General features: G+C 47.1%; 1 protein-coding gene across 2 annotated transcripts in view; it reads left to right on the plus strand.

The window, feature by feature from the left end:
• The window catches only part of CSMD2 (CUB and Sushi multiple domains 2), a 647,961-nt gene that overhangs the window by 514,703 nt on the left and 120,356 nt on the right, over window positions 1–12,902 (plus strand). For both annotated transcript variants that reach the window (XM_055391224.2, XM_063700513.1), the window contains 3 exons: window positions 877–1,064; window positions 11,128–11,322; window positions 12,352–12,468. In XM_055391224.2, the coding sequence (XP_055247199.1) occupies window positions 877–1,064; window positions 11,128–11,322; window positions 12,352–12,468 (500 nt within the window). The remainder of the gene's footprint in view (window positions 1–876; window positions 1,065–11,127; window positions 11,323–12,351; window positions 12,469–12,902) is intronic.

Raw genomic sequence — 12,902 nt, forward strand, 5'->3', positions numbered from 1 at the left:
GAGTAGCTGGGACTACAGGCGCCCGCCACCACGCCCGGCTAATTTTTAGTATTTTTAGTAGAGACGGGGTTTCACCGTGTTAGCCAGGATGGTCTCGATCTCCTGACCTTGTGATCCACCCGCCTCGGCCTCCCAAAGTGCTGGGATTACAGGCGTGAGCCACCGCGCCCGGCCGCATAATTTTTTCATAATAAGCATTTTCCATCATTTTCACTCGAGCCATTCCAGTGGGATAAATTACATTCATGAACTCTAATATTCAATTTGTTCAACTAAGTTTTTAAAATGGATTTTTCTCTCATACCAGGGTCAGAATAGCTAAGGGTTAGGACATTTGTGGGTGCTAGGAGTGGGGCAATAGCAGACCCTGAGGAGAGCTGGAGCACTGGCTTGGGATGAAGGCACAAAGCTAGGGTCCTTCATGGTAACAGGTCCCTTCCTCCCTGAGAATGGCACCATAGTTGGCTCATTCTCTCTTAGAAAATGAGGTTCAGAACAGCACAGTATAAGGACATTAGTGTCAGGTAAGAGAGTTGGGTTTTGGACCTACTTTGGCTGACAGCTTGGTGTCCAGAGTTGGCAACTCATTTTCCCTTCTGTATAAGGAGGACATTAGGTTTTCAACTCCAGATTTTTAGACACTGACTGGAATCTGACTCCTCTGCCCCTGAGCCTGCCTCTTCCATCTTCTCACCTGACTGAGGTCATCAGGGCCTCATCTTCTCCCTTCCCACCAGCCAGTCTTCAGGGGTTGGGTACCAGTGGGATGGTGGGCTTGCTCCCTGGGAGGCCCTATGCTTTGGTTGAGCCTAAGACCCCGGCAAAAGCCTTTATTTGACCTTAGTGGGGTGGGGGTGGGATGTTTTTGTTCCCCAGCTTTAACTTGGAGCCTGGCTATGACTTCCTCCATATCTACGACGGACGGGACTCTCTCAGCCCTCTCATAGGAAGCTTCTATGGCTCCCAGCTCCCAGGCCGCATTGAAAGCAGCAGCAACAGCCTCTTCCTCGCCTTCCGCAGCGATGCATCTGTGAGCAATGCTGGCTTCGTCATTGACTATACAGGTAAGGGCCCTGGTGCCAGAGAGTACTAAGGACAGGTCCAGCTAACAAGGCAGAGGGCAAGTAGTGTAGCATAGTGAGGAGAGCCCTGGGCTGGACCACAGCAAGCCCACACCAACCCTAGCACTGCTGCCGCCTGCAGAAACCTGCCTTTCCTGTGGCCCCCATCTGGGCTTAGTCTTTCACCCCTATATTCTCCAGGGGTGGGAAAAAAGGGAACCAGCATTCTTTTTGCACCTCATCTATTTCCAACCACTACTCCTCTTCTCTTTTTCTATGAGGGTCATTCCTAACTCTATTTCAACCTCATAGCTATCAGCTGGTATCTTCCTTCACTCCACTTCACTAAAGAGGATTCTGATATGAGGCACAATCTTCCTCTCCACTCAGAGCTTCTCACCATCCTGGGTAACTTCAACATCCCTATGGACAGCCCATCTAATCCTAGGGTCATGGTGCTTAGACCTCTGTCCCAAGGACACTCCTTGGCCACACTCTGACACCTCGTCATAGACTGGTCACTTTCTGATACCTCCTGATCACATTTGCTCATCCTTCCAGCTGTGCTAATTAAGGCAAGTTCAGTAGTGTTGTGGTAGAGAGCAAGAGTCAACAATTTTTCCCCTAAAAATAGTAAATATTGTAGGTTTACCTATCACAACTACTCAGCCCTACTACTGTAGTGCTAAAGCAGCCACAGACAAAACATAAAGAAATGGGCGTGGCTGCATTTGAAGAAAAATTCACTTACAAAAACAGGCTATCCCTGCCCAGTTAAGAGCGTTGACTGTCAAATTAATTGGATTGAGAGTTCACGTTTATGACTTAACATTTGCGTGACCTTGGATAAAGCATTGAACCTCTTGAAGCCTCCATTTCTTCCTTTATAAAACGATGGTAGGAAAACTCCTGCTTCATAGAAAAGTAAAGATCAGTGAGTCCACACATGAAAGTCCTTGGTACAGTGCCTGGCACATATCGTGCATTCTATAATGTTCAAGTATTAGTAGTAGTAGTAAGAGGAGTTCCAGGCTCTCGAGCACTCCACTGTCTTGTACGCTATTATCTCTTTTTGACCTTTTAGTCTTCCCTAATTATCCCAAATCCCATGATCTAAATCTCAGCTCCCTTCCTTGCTTGATTTGTGAGCTTGGCAAGTATTATCTCTTGGAACATCATCTACAAATTGTTGCTAGTAATAATTATGTTGCAGGAGGTTAAGATTAAAAGATATTTTATACATGCATATTTTATATATATATATATATGTATAATGCTCCATATGTACTAAACATTCTACAGATGCTCTGGGAATGATAGATTTTGTTATTGTTACTATAACCCAGGTTCACCCAGGCCTCATCAGCCTGAGCATACAAATGGGGTCACATTACCAGTTAAAATTAAAAATTTTCTGGCTCATGTTCCCCACTTGCATAACATAAGACCTCAGATACCTTTTAAAGTGTCCCCTAATTAAATATTTCTGGCCACCCCTGGGAATATCTCACATGAGCTCACACATAACACTAATTAGAACAATGGCAAACTTAGTGTTTTCCCACTGCCAGCACCATCCTAAGTGCTCTATATCCATCAACTCATTGAACTCCTCATAGTTCTTGATTATCTCCTGTTTGTCGGGTACAGTTCTAGAAGACTGGTGTGCAAAATGGAGAATGTTTTACTTGTAGTCTTCTTGCCTCACGGGGCTGGCCTAGGGAATGGGTATTCTGCCATCCTTTCTTCCTCCAGGCACCTGCCATTTGGTAAACCTCCTGGACCCAAACCCTCTTCCACACACTGATATCAGCACAGTCAGACACTTTGGAATTCTAACAAACAGAAGCCACAACTTAGACCCAGTCTGGGACCTCCATTGCTCCCACCACCACCATCCCCACTGCCATATCATCACCATTTCTTATTATTCATCTCTTCCTTCATATTCTCATCAGTACCCTCAATTGTCCTGCCTGCTAGTCCTCCAAGTACATACATCTTGCAAAACTGTACCCTTTGTTGAACCCACACCCACACGGCTGAGGACACCCAGACAAAGCTGCACAAACATGATACTTAGAGTCACTACGAGTGATGTCCTTTCCCCCAGCCAAGCCTTAGCAACCACCAGAGCTGCCTCTGACTTGACCCAACTGAGTTCTTCTTGGCAGAGATTCCAAAATTCACCCCAAATGTCACCCCGTCAGCCTCATTTTTTATAAGATGATTTCATTTCAGCTTCCCTGGATACAGTAAGCTATTGGGTAGAAACCCCCTCAGCTTCCTCTCCAGTCACCTTGTTCATGGCTACCTGCCTGTGGCCATCTCTCCCCCAGGTCTTCTCCAAGGAAATTCATGGTCCGAGAGCCATACTTTCAAAACCTCTTTCCCAGTGAAGTTCTTTCCACTTTTGCCTATTGACCCAAGGTGGTATCTAGAGGGGTCTTTAGGTCTAAACCATAACGCACGGAATAAGACCTCCCCAGCTGCCATCGGAGCCAGCCAAGCAGCCAATTACTGGAGAGAGGGGAGAAGAGAAGCACATCCTACAGACGTATCCCCCATCACCCTATTAGGATCTGTAGTGCAAGTACCAAGATAAAGACAACTATGTGTGTTTGAGGGGTAGGGGGTGCCTGTTGGAAGCCTCAAGCATCCTTCATTATTTCATTCGTTCCTTCCTTCCTTCCTTCATTCCCAGACTACACACCTCCTAATATTAGTCACCCTCTACTATCTCCCTGGCCTCTGGTCTAGTAGCCCATTTGGTGGAACCTAGGGACCCCTACCTTACCCTCTGGTCTGCTTCTGCCTATGCCAGGATCCCTGGATTCCTGGAATGGGTCTACTTTGGTATCAGGTCCCATGGCTTTGAGGATATTTTCCCATGTACACTATCTTTCTTTATAGGGTAGGCTCCATCACTTCATAACTGTATGCCCTGAAACAAGTTGCCTAACTCCTCTGAGCATTGCTTCCTCATCCATGAAAAAGGGACAGTGACACTAAACGAAGGAGTTGTTGTGAGGGTTAGCACATAGGCACAGCATCCAGCAGAGTGCCCAGTGCCAATAAGTACTTGACATGTACTTTGATCCACCCACTTTCATCCCACCTGCTTTTTCCTATGTCACTGGTATTGCATTTGTTGTGCCGTTGTTTGGAAGGGAGAATGGGGCTAACCCAGGGGAACACAGTACATGTTCTTTTCTGTTTACTGAAGATGTAAAGTGTGAGCATAATGTTTTGCACATGTAATAAGTATGGGATATTTATAACATGAATATTTGTGATAGATGTATGTGTCCCATATGCTTTGCCAGCCCATAGCAAAGAATTTAGACATTCCACACCCTGTAAGTCTGGAGAGAACCATAGATGGAGAGGCAGCCCACTGAGGACCTCCACAGGGAGGCAGGGCTGGGTCCTCAGGAAAAGCAGAATTGGCCTCTGCATCCAGGAAGCATCTGTGTCCATGTCTTTTAGAGAGATCCAGGGCTCTGCTAAAACTGAGAGTCTGGGTATCCTGGGAGCTGTGGCTTCAGGGGTCTTGCTTAGGGAGGTGAAAGGGGCCTACGAGAGCCCCACATGGAGAGATGTTGCTGGACTCAGTTGGGCTTAGCACAGGGGAAATTACTCTCTGAGATTAACACTTCCCCTGACCCAAGGCAGAGAGACCAGGAGCCTTTCTCCACACACAGCTTCCCAAGTGAGAAGCAGAAACAGTTTGGTAGAATCTTAGGAAATATAAAAAAACCACTCAGAGCAACTTAAGCAAACAAAGGGGTAACTTATTATAAAAACATAAGAAACAGAAACGCACTCAAAACAATCTGACACAAAAAGGAGACATGATTATAAGAAAACAACTAACAGCCTAAGTAACTTAAGCTAAAAGGTTTCTATATTTTAACAATACAGATAACAATAACTCTGACACAAAAAAGCAAAATATTTTTAGAATACAAGAGCCCAAGGGCAGAAAGCATAAACTCCCAAAGGACTGGAATCAGGATGGCAGAGGCACAGACTGAGACCATCATCCACACTCCAGAATCGTTCTCTCTCCTCCTTGCCTCCTTCTGAGCACTTGCTACATTCTCCCCTCCCTGCAGATCAATTTTTCTTGCTTTTCCATTCTCCTGGGATAAATGTGGCTGTCTCACTCCTGACTTTTTCTGTTTGTTTGTTGTTGTTGTTTTCTTTCTTTCTTTCTTTCTTTTTTTTTTTTTTTGAGACAGAGTGTCACTCTGTCACCCAGGCTGGAGTGCAGTGACGCAATCTCAGCTCACTGCAACCTCCACCTCCCAGGTTCAAGTGATTCGCTTGCCTTAGCCTCCTGAGTAGCTGGGATTACAGGCATGCATCACCACACCCGGCTAGTTTTTGTATTTTTAGTAGAGATGGGGTTTCGCCATGTTGGCCAAGCTGGTTTTGAACTCCTGACCTCCAGTGATCCACCCACCTTGGCCTCCCAAAGTGCTGGGAATACAGGTATGAGCCACCGTGCCCAGATCACTCTTGGCTTTGAATCACTTCCCAGTTTATATTCCAGTTTCAGATCCCAAAGGATCATCTGAGGGAACAGGCTTAATTCAAGTATCCACTGAGCAGCATCATGGGATTAGGCTTTTGCAGAAGGGGCAAGAGCAGATCAGGCATTTTTATTTATTTATTCATTCGGTAAATATGAATTGAGCAGCTACCATATGCCAGACCTTCTTACAGGGGCTGAGAACAGACCAGGAAACCAAACAAAGTCTCTGCCTCCATGGAGTTCACATCCTCGTGACAACTAGACTGACGGACCCTTCTGTAGATGAGATGTTGGAAGCCCACCTGGTTCTAAGGCAAAGAGGGGTGGGTTTTTAGATGTCTCTGTTCAGTTGCTTCTGAAGGGTGACTGCAGTGTCTTAGTCATCTCTGGGCAGACTTTCTAGGAGATGATTCTGAATGCAGTCATGTCATCTGTGGATTTCTATTAGACCATTGATCAGAGGCACTTCTATTCTGAATTCATCCTCCTGGGTGGCTTTACCCTTTGCTAAAAGGAAACAAAGAACAGCAGGGATCCTGTGTTTTGGATACAGTTACTAAAATGGAGTCACAGGGAGGTTTATGTCTTTCTCCAGGCCACGGATATCAACAGAACCAGTGGGGTGGAAGGACCTTTATTCTCATATACCAGCATGTGTGGCAGCCTTTTCCTAGGCAGGAATGTGCTGAAACATCCACGCACATGCAAGACATATTCATTCATTCAACAAATGCTTGATGACTCCTACTTCATGCCATGCCCTGTGCTGGGTGTTGAGAATACAGCAGGGAGCAAAGTAATCATCGTCCCTACCCTAATGTAACTTACAGGTGAGTGAGGGAAACAGCAAGAAGTAAGAAGCATAAGAAGTTAGGAAAGAAAACAACAGGCTCCTCTGAGAAACAAATCAGAAGGGTTGCTGTGAAGGCCTCTCTGAGCAGGATCCATTTAGACAGAGCCCTAAAGGATAAGTAGAAGCCCTCTGTGCCAGAGTGGGGGCCAGGGGCGTTTCAGAGGGAAGAGTTTGAAGTGTGTGTTAGAGAATCTGAAAGAACACAAGAAAGACCAAAGTGAATCGATTTTTAATGGAAGGTCCTAAAAAGTGTGTATTTTCTCTTTCAAGCCCTTGGAAGTAATACTGTGGGCCTGGAAGCTACGGCCACACCTGCTACCACCCCTATTCCCACCACCTGCTGCTGTTATGGGTCATTCTTCTTAAATGCAAATTAGAACTATCTTCCATTCTGCCTCCTTTTAAAGGAATGCATGTTTGTTGGAAAAATTCAAACAATATATAAGCATGTAAGATATACTCTTAAAGACTTAGCATGCCCCCAAATACCATCATCCCGTGCAATACCATTATTAACAGCTTGGTATCTCATTTCGGATACTTTCTATAAATATAAAGTAATGTAAAGTCTGTATCAGGAGTTGGCAAACTTTTTCTGGAAAGGGCCAGAGAGTAAGTATTTTTACTCCAGATGGTCTCTGTTGCCACTGCTCAGCTCTGCTTCGTAATGCTAAAGGCAGCCACAGACAATATGTAAACAAATGGCTGTGTTCCAGTAAAACTTTATTTACAAAACCAGGCAGCCACCAACCTGTGGGCTGTAGTTTGCTGATCCCTGTTCTATATGAATGAGATTGCACCATATGTACTCATCTGTAATCTGATTTTTTTGTATGTGAGCCCAAGAATAGATCTTGGACTCCTTCCCATATCAGTATTCAAAGAATAGTGCTATTCTTTTAAAAGGCTGCTAGTGTTTCAGTAGATGGCCCTAATCCACCCTTTGTAACCAGTTCCTTACTGGTTGAATGTTTGGGTTATATTCAGATTTTTGCAGTTATAAGGTTTGGAAGTAAGCCTCATCTATTAGGACCAGAGAGAAGCTGGCTCTTCTCATTTTCCCATTTTGAAGGGCTTGGGTTTTATTTATTATAATCACCATGATGTTTTAGTCATTTAGTGTTATCATTCACAGCTGAGCTTTGGTTTGGCTGACTAAAGACCTGATTTTGGTCTTAATTCTACCTCTAAATAGCTGAAAGGCTTGGAAGACTCATTTGGCCTCTCTGATCACCATATTCCTCATCTATAAACTGAACATGAGCATAACCGGCCCTGCCTTCTGCAGAGGGTATTGTGAGACACAAATGAGATAACGGCTTGGAAAGTGCCTTGAAAATTATGAAGTGATATTCCTATGTAAGGGGCTATCATCACTGTCATTATCCATGTCATTACTATTAATGTGGTAATGCTTGGGATGATGAGCTCATCTTTCTCTTACGTGTGAGTAAATATAGAATAGAGCCTATAGTTGGAATCGTTGATGTGGTTGTTGATTTTCCAAGCCTCAAAGTATTCAGCCAAACAATTCAGCAGCCATTTATTAAGCCTCTATTATGTGCCAAATAGGGCCAGCCTTGGTGCCAAGTTCTGTGCTAGTTGCCAGGGTTATGAGAAGATCAGGTGATGAACCTTCTCCTCCAGGAGTTCAGAACCTACTGGAAAGAAATACCCTTACGCAAGTTACCAAAATAGTGTGATACGTGTTATAACCAGGGAAAGAAAAACAGAATTCTGCCAGAGAGAAGGTGGCATTAAAAGTGTAGGATTTTGCCACACAAATAAGGAAAGAAAGGACATTCTGACATCTGTAAAGTTCTGGGCCAGTCATACCCAGCTGTCATACCCAGCTGTCATACCCAGTCATACCCAGTCATACCAATGCTGGTGCAGCAGTTACCCAAAAACACAGTTGCCTGAACAAGGTAGACATTTATCAGACTTCCTATAAAAGAAATCTGGAGGACAGCGCCCAGGATTGATGAGGGAGCTCCACCTTGGCTGCTTTTGTCTCCCTACTCTACCATGCTAGTCCATGGATCCCATTTCAAGGTTATCTCCGATCCAAGATGGCAACTGAGGTTCCAGCCATCATGTCTGAGTTCCAGACTGAGAGAAGGAGGAAAGATGCAAGGAAGGAAAGGCCAATAAGCATTTCCCTCAGCTGAGTTAACTTCTCTTAAACAGTCTTTTTAAAAGTTCCACAATAATCCAATGAAGATATTTATTAAGTGCCCACCATGTGACAGACCCTGGAATATGGCCGTGAACAAAACTGAACAGCTGCCCTTCTGAAATCTATATTCTAGTGGAGGAAGACAGAAAAAAAATAAGGTCAATATAGAGTCGATGAGAGAGTATTAACTGCAGTGGAGAGAAATATAGCAGAGGAGGGTGTTGGGGGCATTGGGGAGAGGAGTATTGCAATTTTAAGTAGCTGCTCAAAGAGTGTCACTGAAGGAGAAATTGAGCTAAGTCCTGAAAGAGTAAGACAGGGAGCCACAAAGACCAGAGGCCAGTGTCGTTGGAGCAAAGCTAGCATAGAGACGACAGGAGCTGAGGTCACAGAGGGGACTATTGGGGCCACATGTGCAGGGCCTTGAAGGCCTGTAAGGATTTTGGTTTTACCCCAAGTGACACAGGAGGCTATTGGATTGTTTTCAGCAGACATGATCTAACTCGTGTTTACACAAGGAGGCTGGGAAATGTAGAATTTAGCTGATGCCTTCAAGCTCTGGATAAAATTGGAGTTCTGTTATTGATGGATGAAGATGGGGAAAGTGGTTATTGGGGACTACAGCTAGTTTTGCCTCTTATGAGCTGTGTGAACTTTGATTCCAAGTTACTTAATTTTTCTGAACTTTAGTAAGATTTAACCCACTTTGAATTTATAAAAAGGATAGATGAAACAAAAGACATGATGACAGGTCCCTGGATCTCTATGACTCACATATGGGTCACCCGGTGGCCAGTTCTATTCTGGCCAGAGATACTAGGCATATGGAGAAGACAGATTTGATAAAGGAGGTCAAGGCAATGCATCACGGGGCACATGAGGAAACCACTGAGGAGTGCCCTGTGACGAGTGGCCATGTTCTCGGTCCCACTTGGGTTTAAATGCAGTGGTGCATCCAGAGCTGCTCCACTCTCAGCTGCGGGCAACGACTTAAGGTGCAGGATCTTCTCACATGCTCCTGTGCAATAGTGAGACTCTCAGAGTTCCATCCCATCAGTCAACCAGATGATTGGCAGCTGAGTGACAGCCTCAAGCAGTGGCCGCCTCCTGTGTAGGTAATCTAAAAGGTACCCAGGTGACAAGGACGGCCCTCAGCAAAATTCCTCCTGAGCCATTCATCTCTGATGAATGAACACTGATCCCTTCTATTCTGGTTCTTCCCTCCTTAACTCCACTCTTTGAATTTCTGAGTCCTTCTGCAAGGACTGTCAGCACCCTTTTGTGAGTCCCCATCTCTAGACCTCTCTGTTGCCCCCCAATAATGTATCCTCCAAAATGCTCATCAGTCAACCTGATACTCAGTTGCATCTCCCTGGTACTGACTGGCCTCAGCTGTATCCTGTTACTGCCCAGCCCTGGTGACAACCCTCTTGACCATCAGTTATCTTAGAACAAGGAGGACGGAGGAAAGGCAATCATGCATAGAAGCATGAGCATGGGCTCCCAGGAGCTGCTCAGGATTTCCAGCTGATGGTGAGGGATGCTGGAGAGTGTCCTACTCCAGAGATTTGGGACTTGGACTGGTACTCTCAAGCCACAGGCAATGTCAAGAGTGGTCTTGTTTGATGCAGAGGGACAGAGTAGAGGACTGTTTATTCATAAACTGTATGACTGATAGGGAAGACATGTAAGGGTCAATAGCCACATGAAAAAAATACTGTGGTTTTCATAAACTGGCAAGCACCCAATACCCAGTGCAAAGCCCTGGAAAACTGCACTGGAGACATCAACTTATCCCACCGGTCGGGTAACCCAACCCAGAGGTGGAAGTGAGTTTCGTACTTCCTCCCTGAATCTAAGTATTGGTACCCATGCACTCAGAAGTACCTGCAACAGATGGGTATGACTGGGCCTGCAGAACAGATGCCAGCTCCACTCCCCAGCCAATGGTACAGATGGGGCAGAAGAGAGAGGAAGAGAAAGAGCATCTCCAAAAGCAGACTGTCTGCCCTGCTTCTCAGGTGAACACAAAAGGCCAGGAGGCTGCTGAGTGTGGGGGGTCAAAGATGAGCAAAGTGGTGGGCTGTACCTAAGCACTGACCTTTACCACAATGACCCTGCCGGCAGCTGAGATGTGGGCCAGGGACTGTCAGCCCCCACCAGCCAGAGAAACACATGCTTCCCTTGGGGAGGAGCAAGCAGGGGATGAGAGAGGGCCTCAGGGATTTTGCTGGGGCTCCTTCCTCTGTGGGTCAAGGCAAGAACATGGGGGGAGGAGGGGAAATTGCCCTCTTCAATGTGATTTCCATCCTTCAATTTCTACCCAAATTTAGAGACGTTTCTAGACCTGAGGGGAATAGGAGCCACAGTCACGTATCCCCGTGTGCTCTGTGGCTAATTAAAGTCGGGTTCTCCTCATGGGCACTGGAGCCCAAGAATAGCCTCCTCATGAGCCCTCTGCATGTGTGCACGTGTTTGTATTTCTTTTTCCCAGAAAACCCGCGGGAGTCATGTTTTGATCCTGGTTCCATCAAGAACGGCACGCGGGTGGGGTCCGACCTGAAGCTGGGCTCCTCCGTCACCTACTACTGCCACGGGGGCTATGAAGTTGAGGGCACCTCGACCCTGAGCTGCATCCTGGGGCCTGATGGGAAGCCCGTGTGGAACAATCCCCGGCCAGTCTGCACAGGTGGTGGAAGCCTGGGGATGGCAGGGGTCTGAGGAACTGAGGGCATGCCAGGGGCAGAGGGTGCTGTGGGCTGGGGAAGGGAGGGGGGCAAGGTCCTCAAGCCCGGCTCCTCCAAGCCTGGCAAACCTGGGTTTGCCGTGGATGTGTATAGAAGTGGCTTATAATTCACTAGGTGTGCAGTTCCTGTCAAGGTATCATCTCAGAACACATGGCGTCCCCACCCCCATTCACATAGATGCTCATGGCCTCAACAGAGGCCCCCAGACATGCCACATCAGGGAGCTCACACCAGGGAGAAGTCATTTAGAGGTGGCTCCTGGACTAGTTCCTAGGCCTAGGGAAAATCACTGAGAGATCAGATATGTTGAAGTAAGGCCCGCAGGGTGTGCTGATTCCAGGTGGGTCTGGGTGAGCCATGGGGGTCCTGACAAGAGAGATAGGAATGAGTATCAGGGCTTTAAGAGCTTGGTGACCACCCATTGAAAAGCCAAGCATACCCCCTTTGTCATGGTAAGAGAGACAGGCTCAGACCCGCCCCTTGTGGAAATTGGGCACCATGGAGAGGAACAGAAGGTGGCTGGGTCACATGGGCTGGCCACTCCCCATGGGGTTAGTCCGGGGAAGCTTCAGCTCCCTATTCACACTGACACTCACTGTCCAGGTTAGATGTCAGCCAGGGCAGCAGATCATTTCTAGACTCCACGTGTAAGCAGAAGAGGTTCCTAATGTGCTCCCTAAGGCTGTGACTTCAGGGACCAATGCCAGGGTTAATAGGTAGAGGGCAAGAACTGACACCTGCCCAAGAGGGCCCTCGGTAGCTTCAGGGCAAGTTTCAGGCCACATGCCAGGCCAGGGGTGCATGTCCTTGGGCAGGGCAGGGTCCACAGGACTTCCCTTCTCCAAGCTAGGGGCTGCCCACCTCAGGGCAGCCCTACTGGGGCCAGAAGCTCAGGCTGGGGCAGAACAGAGGATGGTCACTGGTAAGAGGCCCACAAGGTCACCTGACTCTCTATCTGGTTTCTCTTTCAGCCCCCTGTGGGGGACAGTATGTGGGTTCGGATGGAGTGGTCTTGTCCCCCAACTACCCCCAGAACTACACCAGTGGACAGATCTGCTTGTATTTTGTTACTGTGCCCAAGGACTATGGTATGGGTTTTGGTTGTTGTTGTTCATATGTTTTCTGACTCCTCACCCGCATTCCAAAATAAGCAATTCCTCAGACGCCTCCCAATTATATACAGCCCCATTGTGGGAATCGCAGAACAGTCTCCCCAAAAGGACGGCCGAGTGCTGACGTTTCTCAAACGGGCTGCAGAATACATTCCGGACACAAGAGGGCAGAAGGGCACAAGTGAGCCCCGCCAGAACCAAGGGGACAGAGTTGGTGAGAAACTGGCCAAGACAGAGGGAAGGCAAGGTGCCCCAGGGGACTACCCAGTATGGCCCAAGTCCTAAGGGAGGTGCCGCAGACCTAGACCCGTTAGGAACCCAGGGTGAATGGCCAAGGAGCAGGAGGGAGGAAAGGAATGGGATGGAGCTGGGCTTGAAAGTGCAGGTGAGGGAGACCAGGAGCCACATCA

Source organism: Gorilla gorilla, chromosome 1, assembly GCF_029281585.2.
Source record: "Gorilla gorilla gorilla isolate KB3781 chromosome 1, NHGRI_mGorGor1-v2.1_pri, whole genome shotgun sequence".
NCBI lineage: Eukaryota > Metazoa > Chordata > Mammalia > Primates > Hominidae > Gorilla > Gorilla gorilla.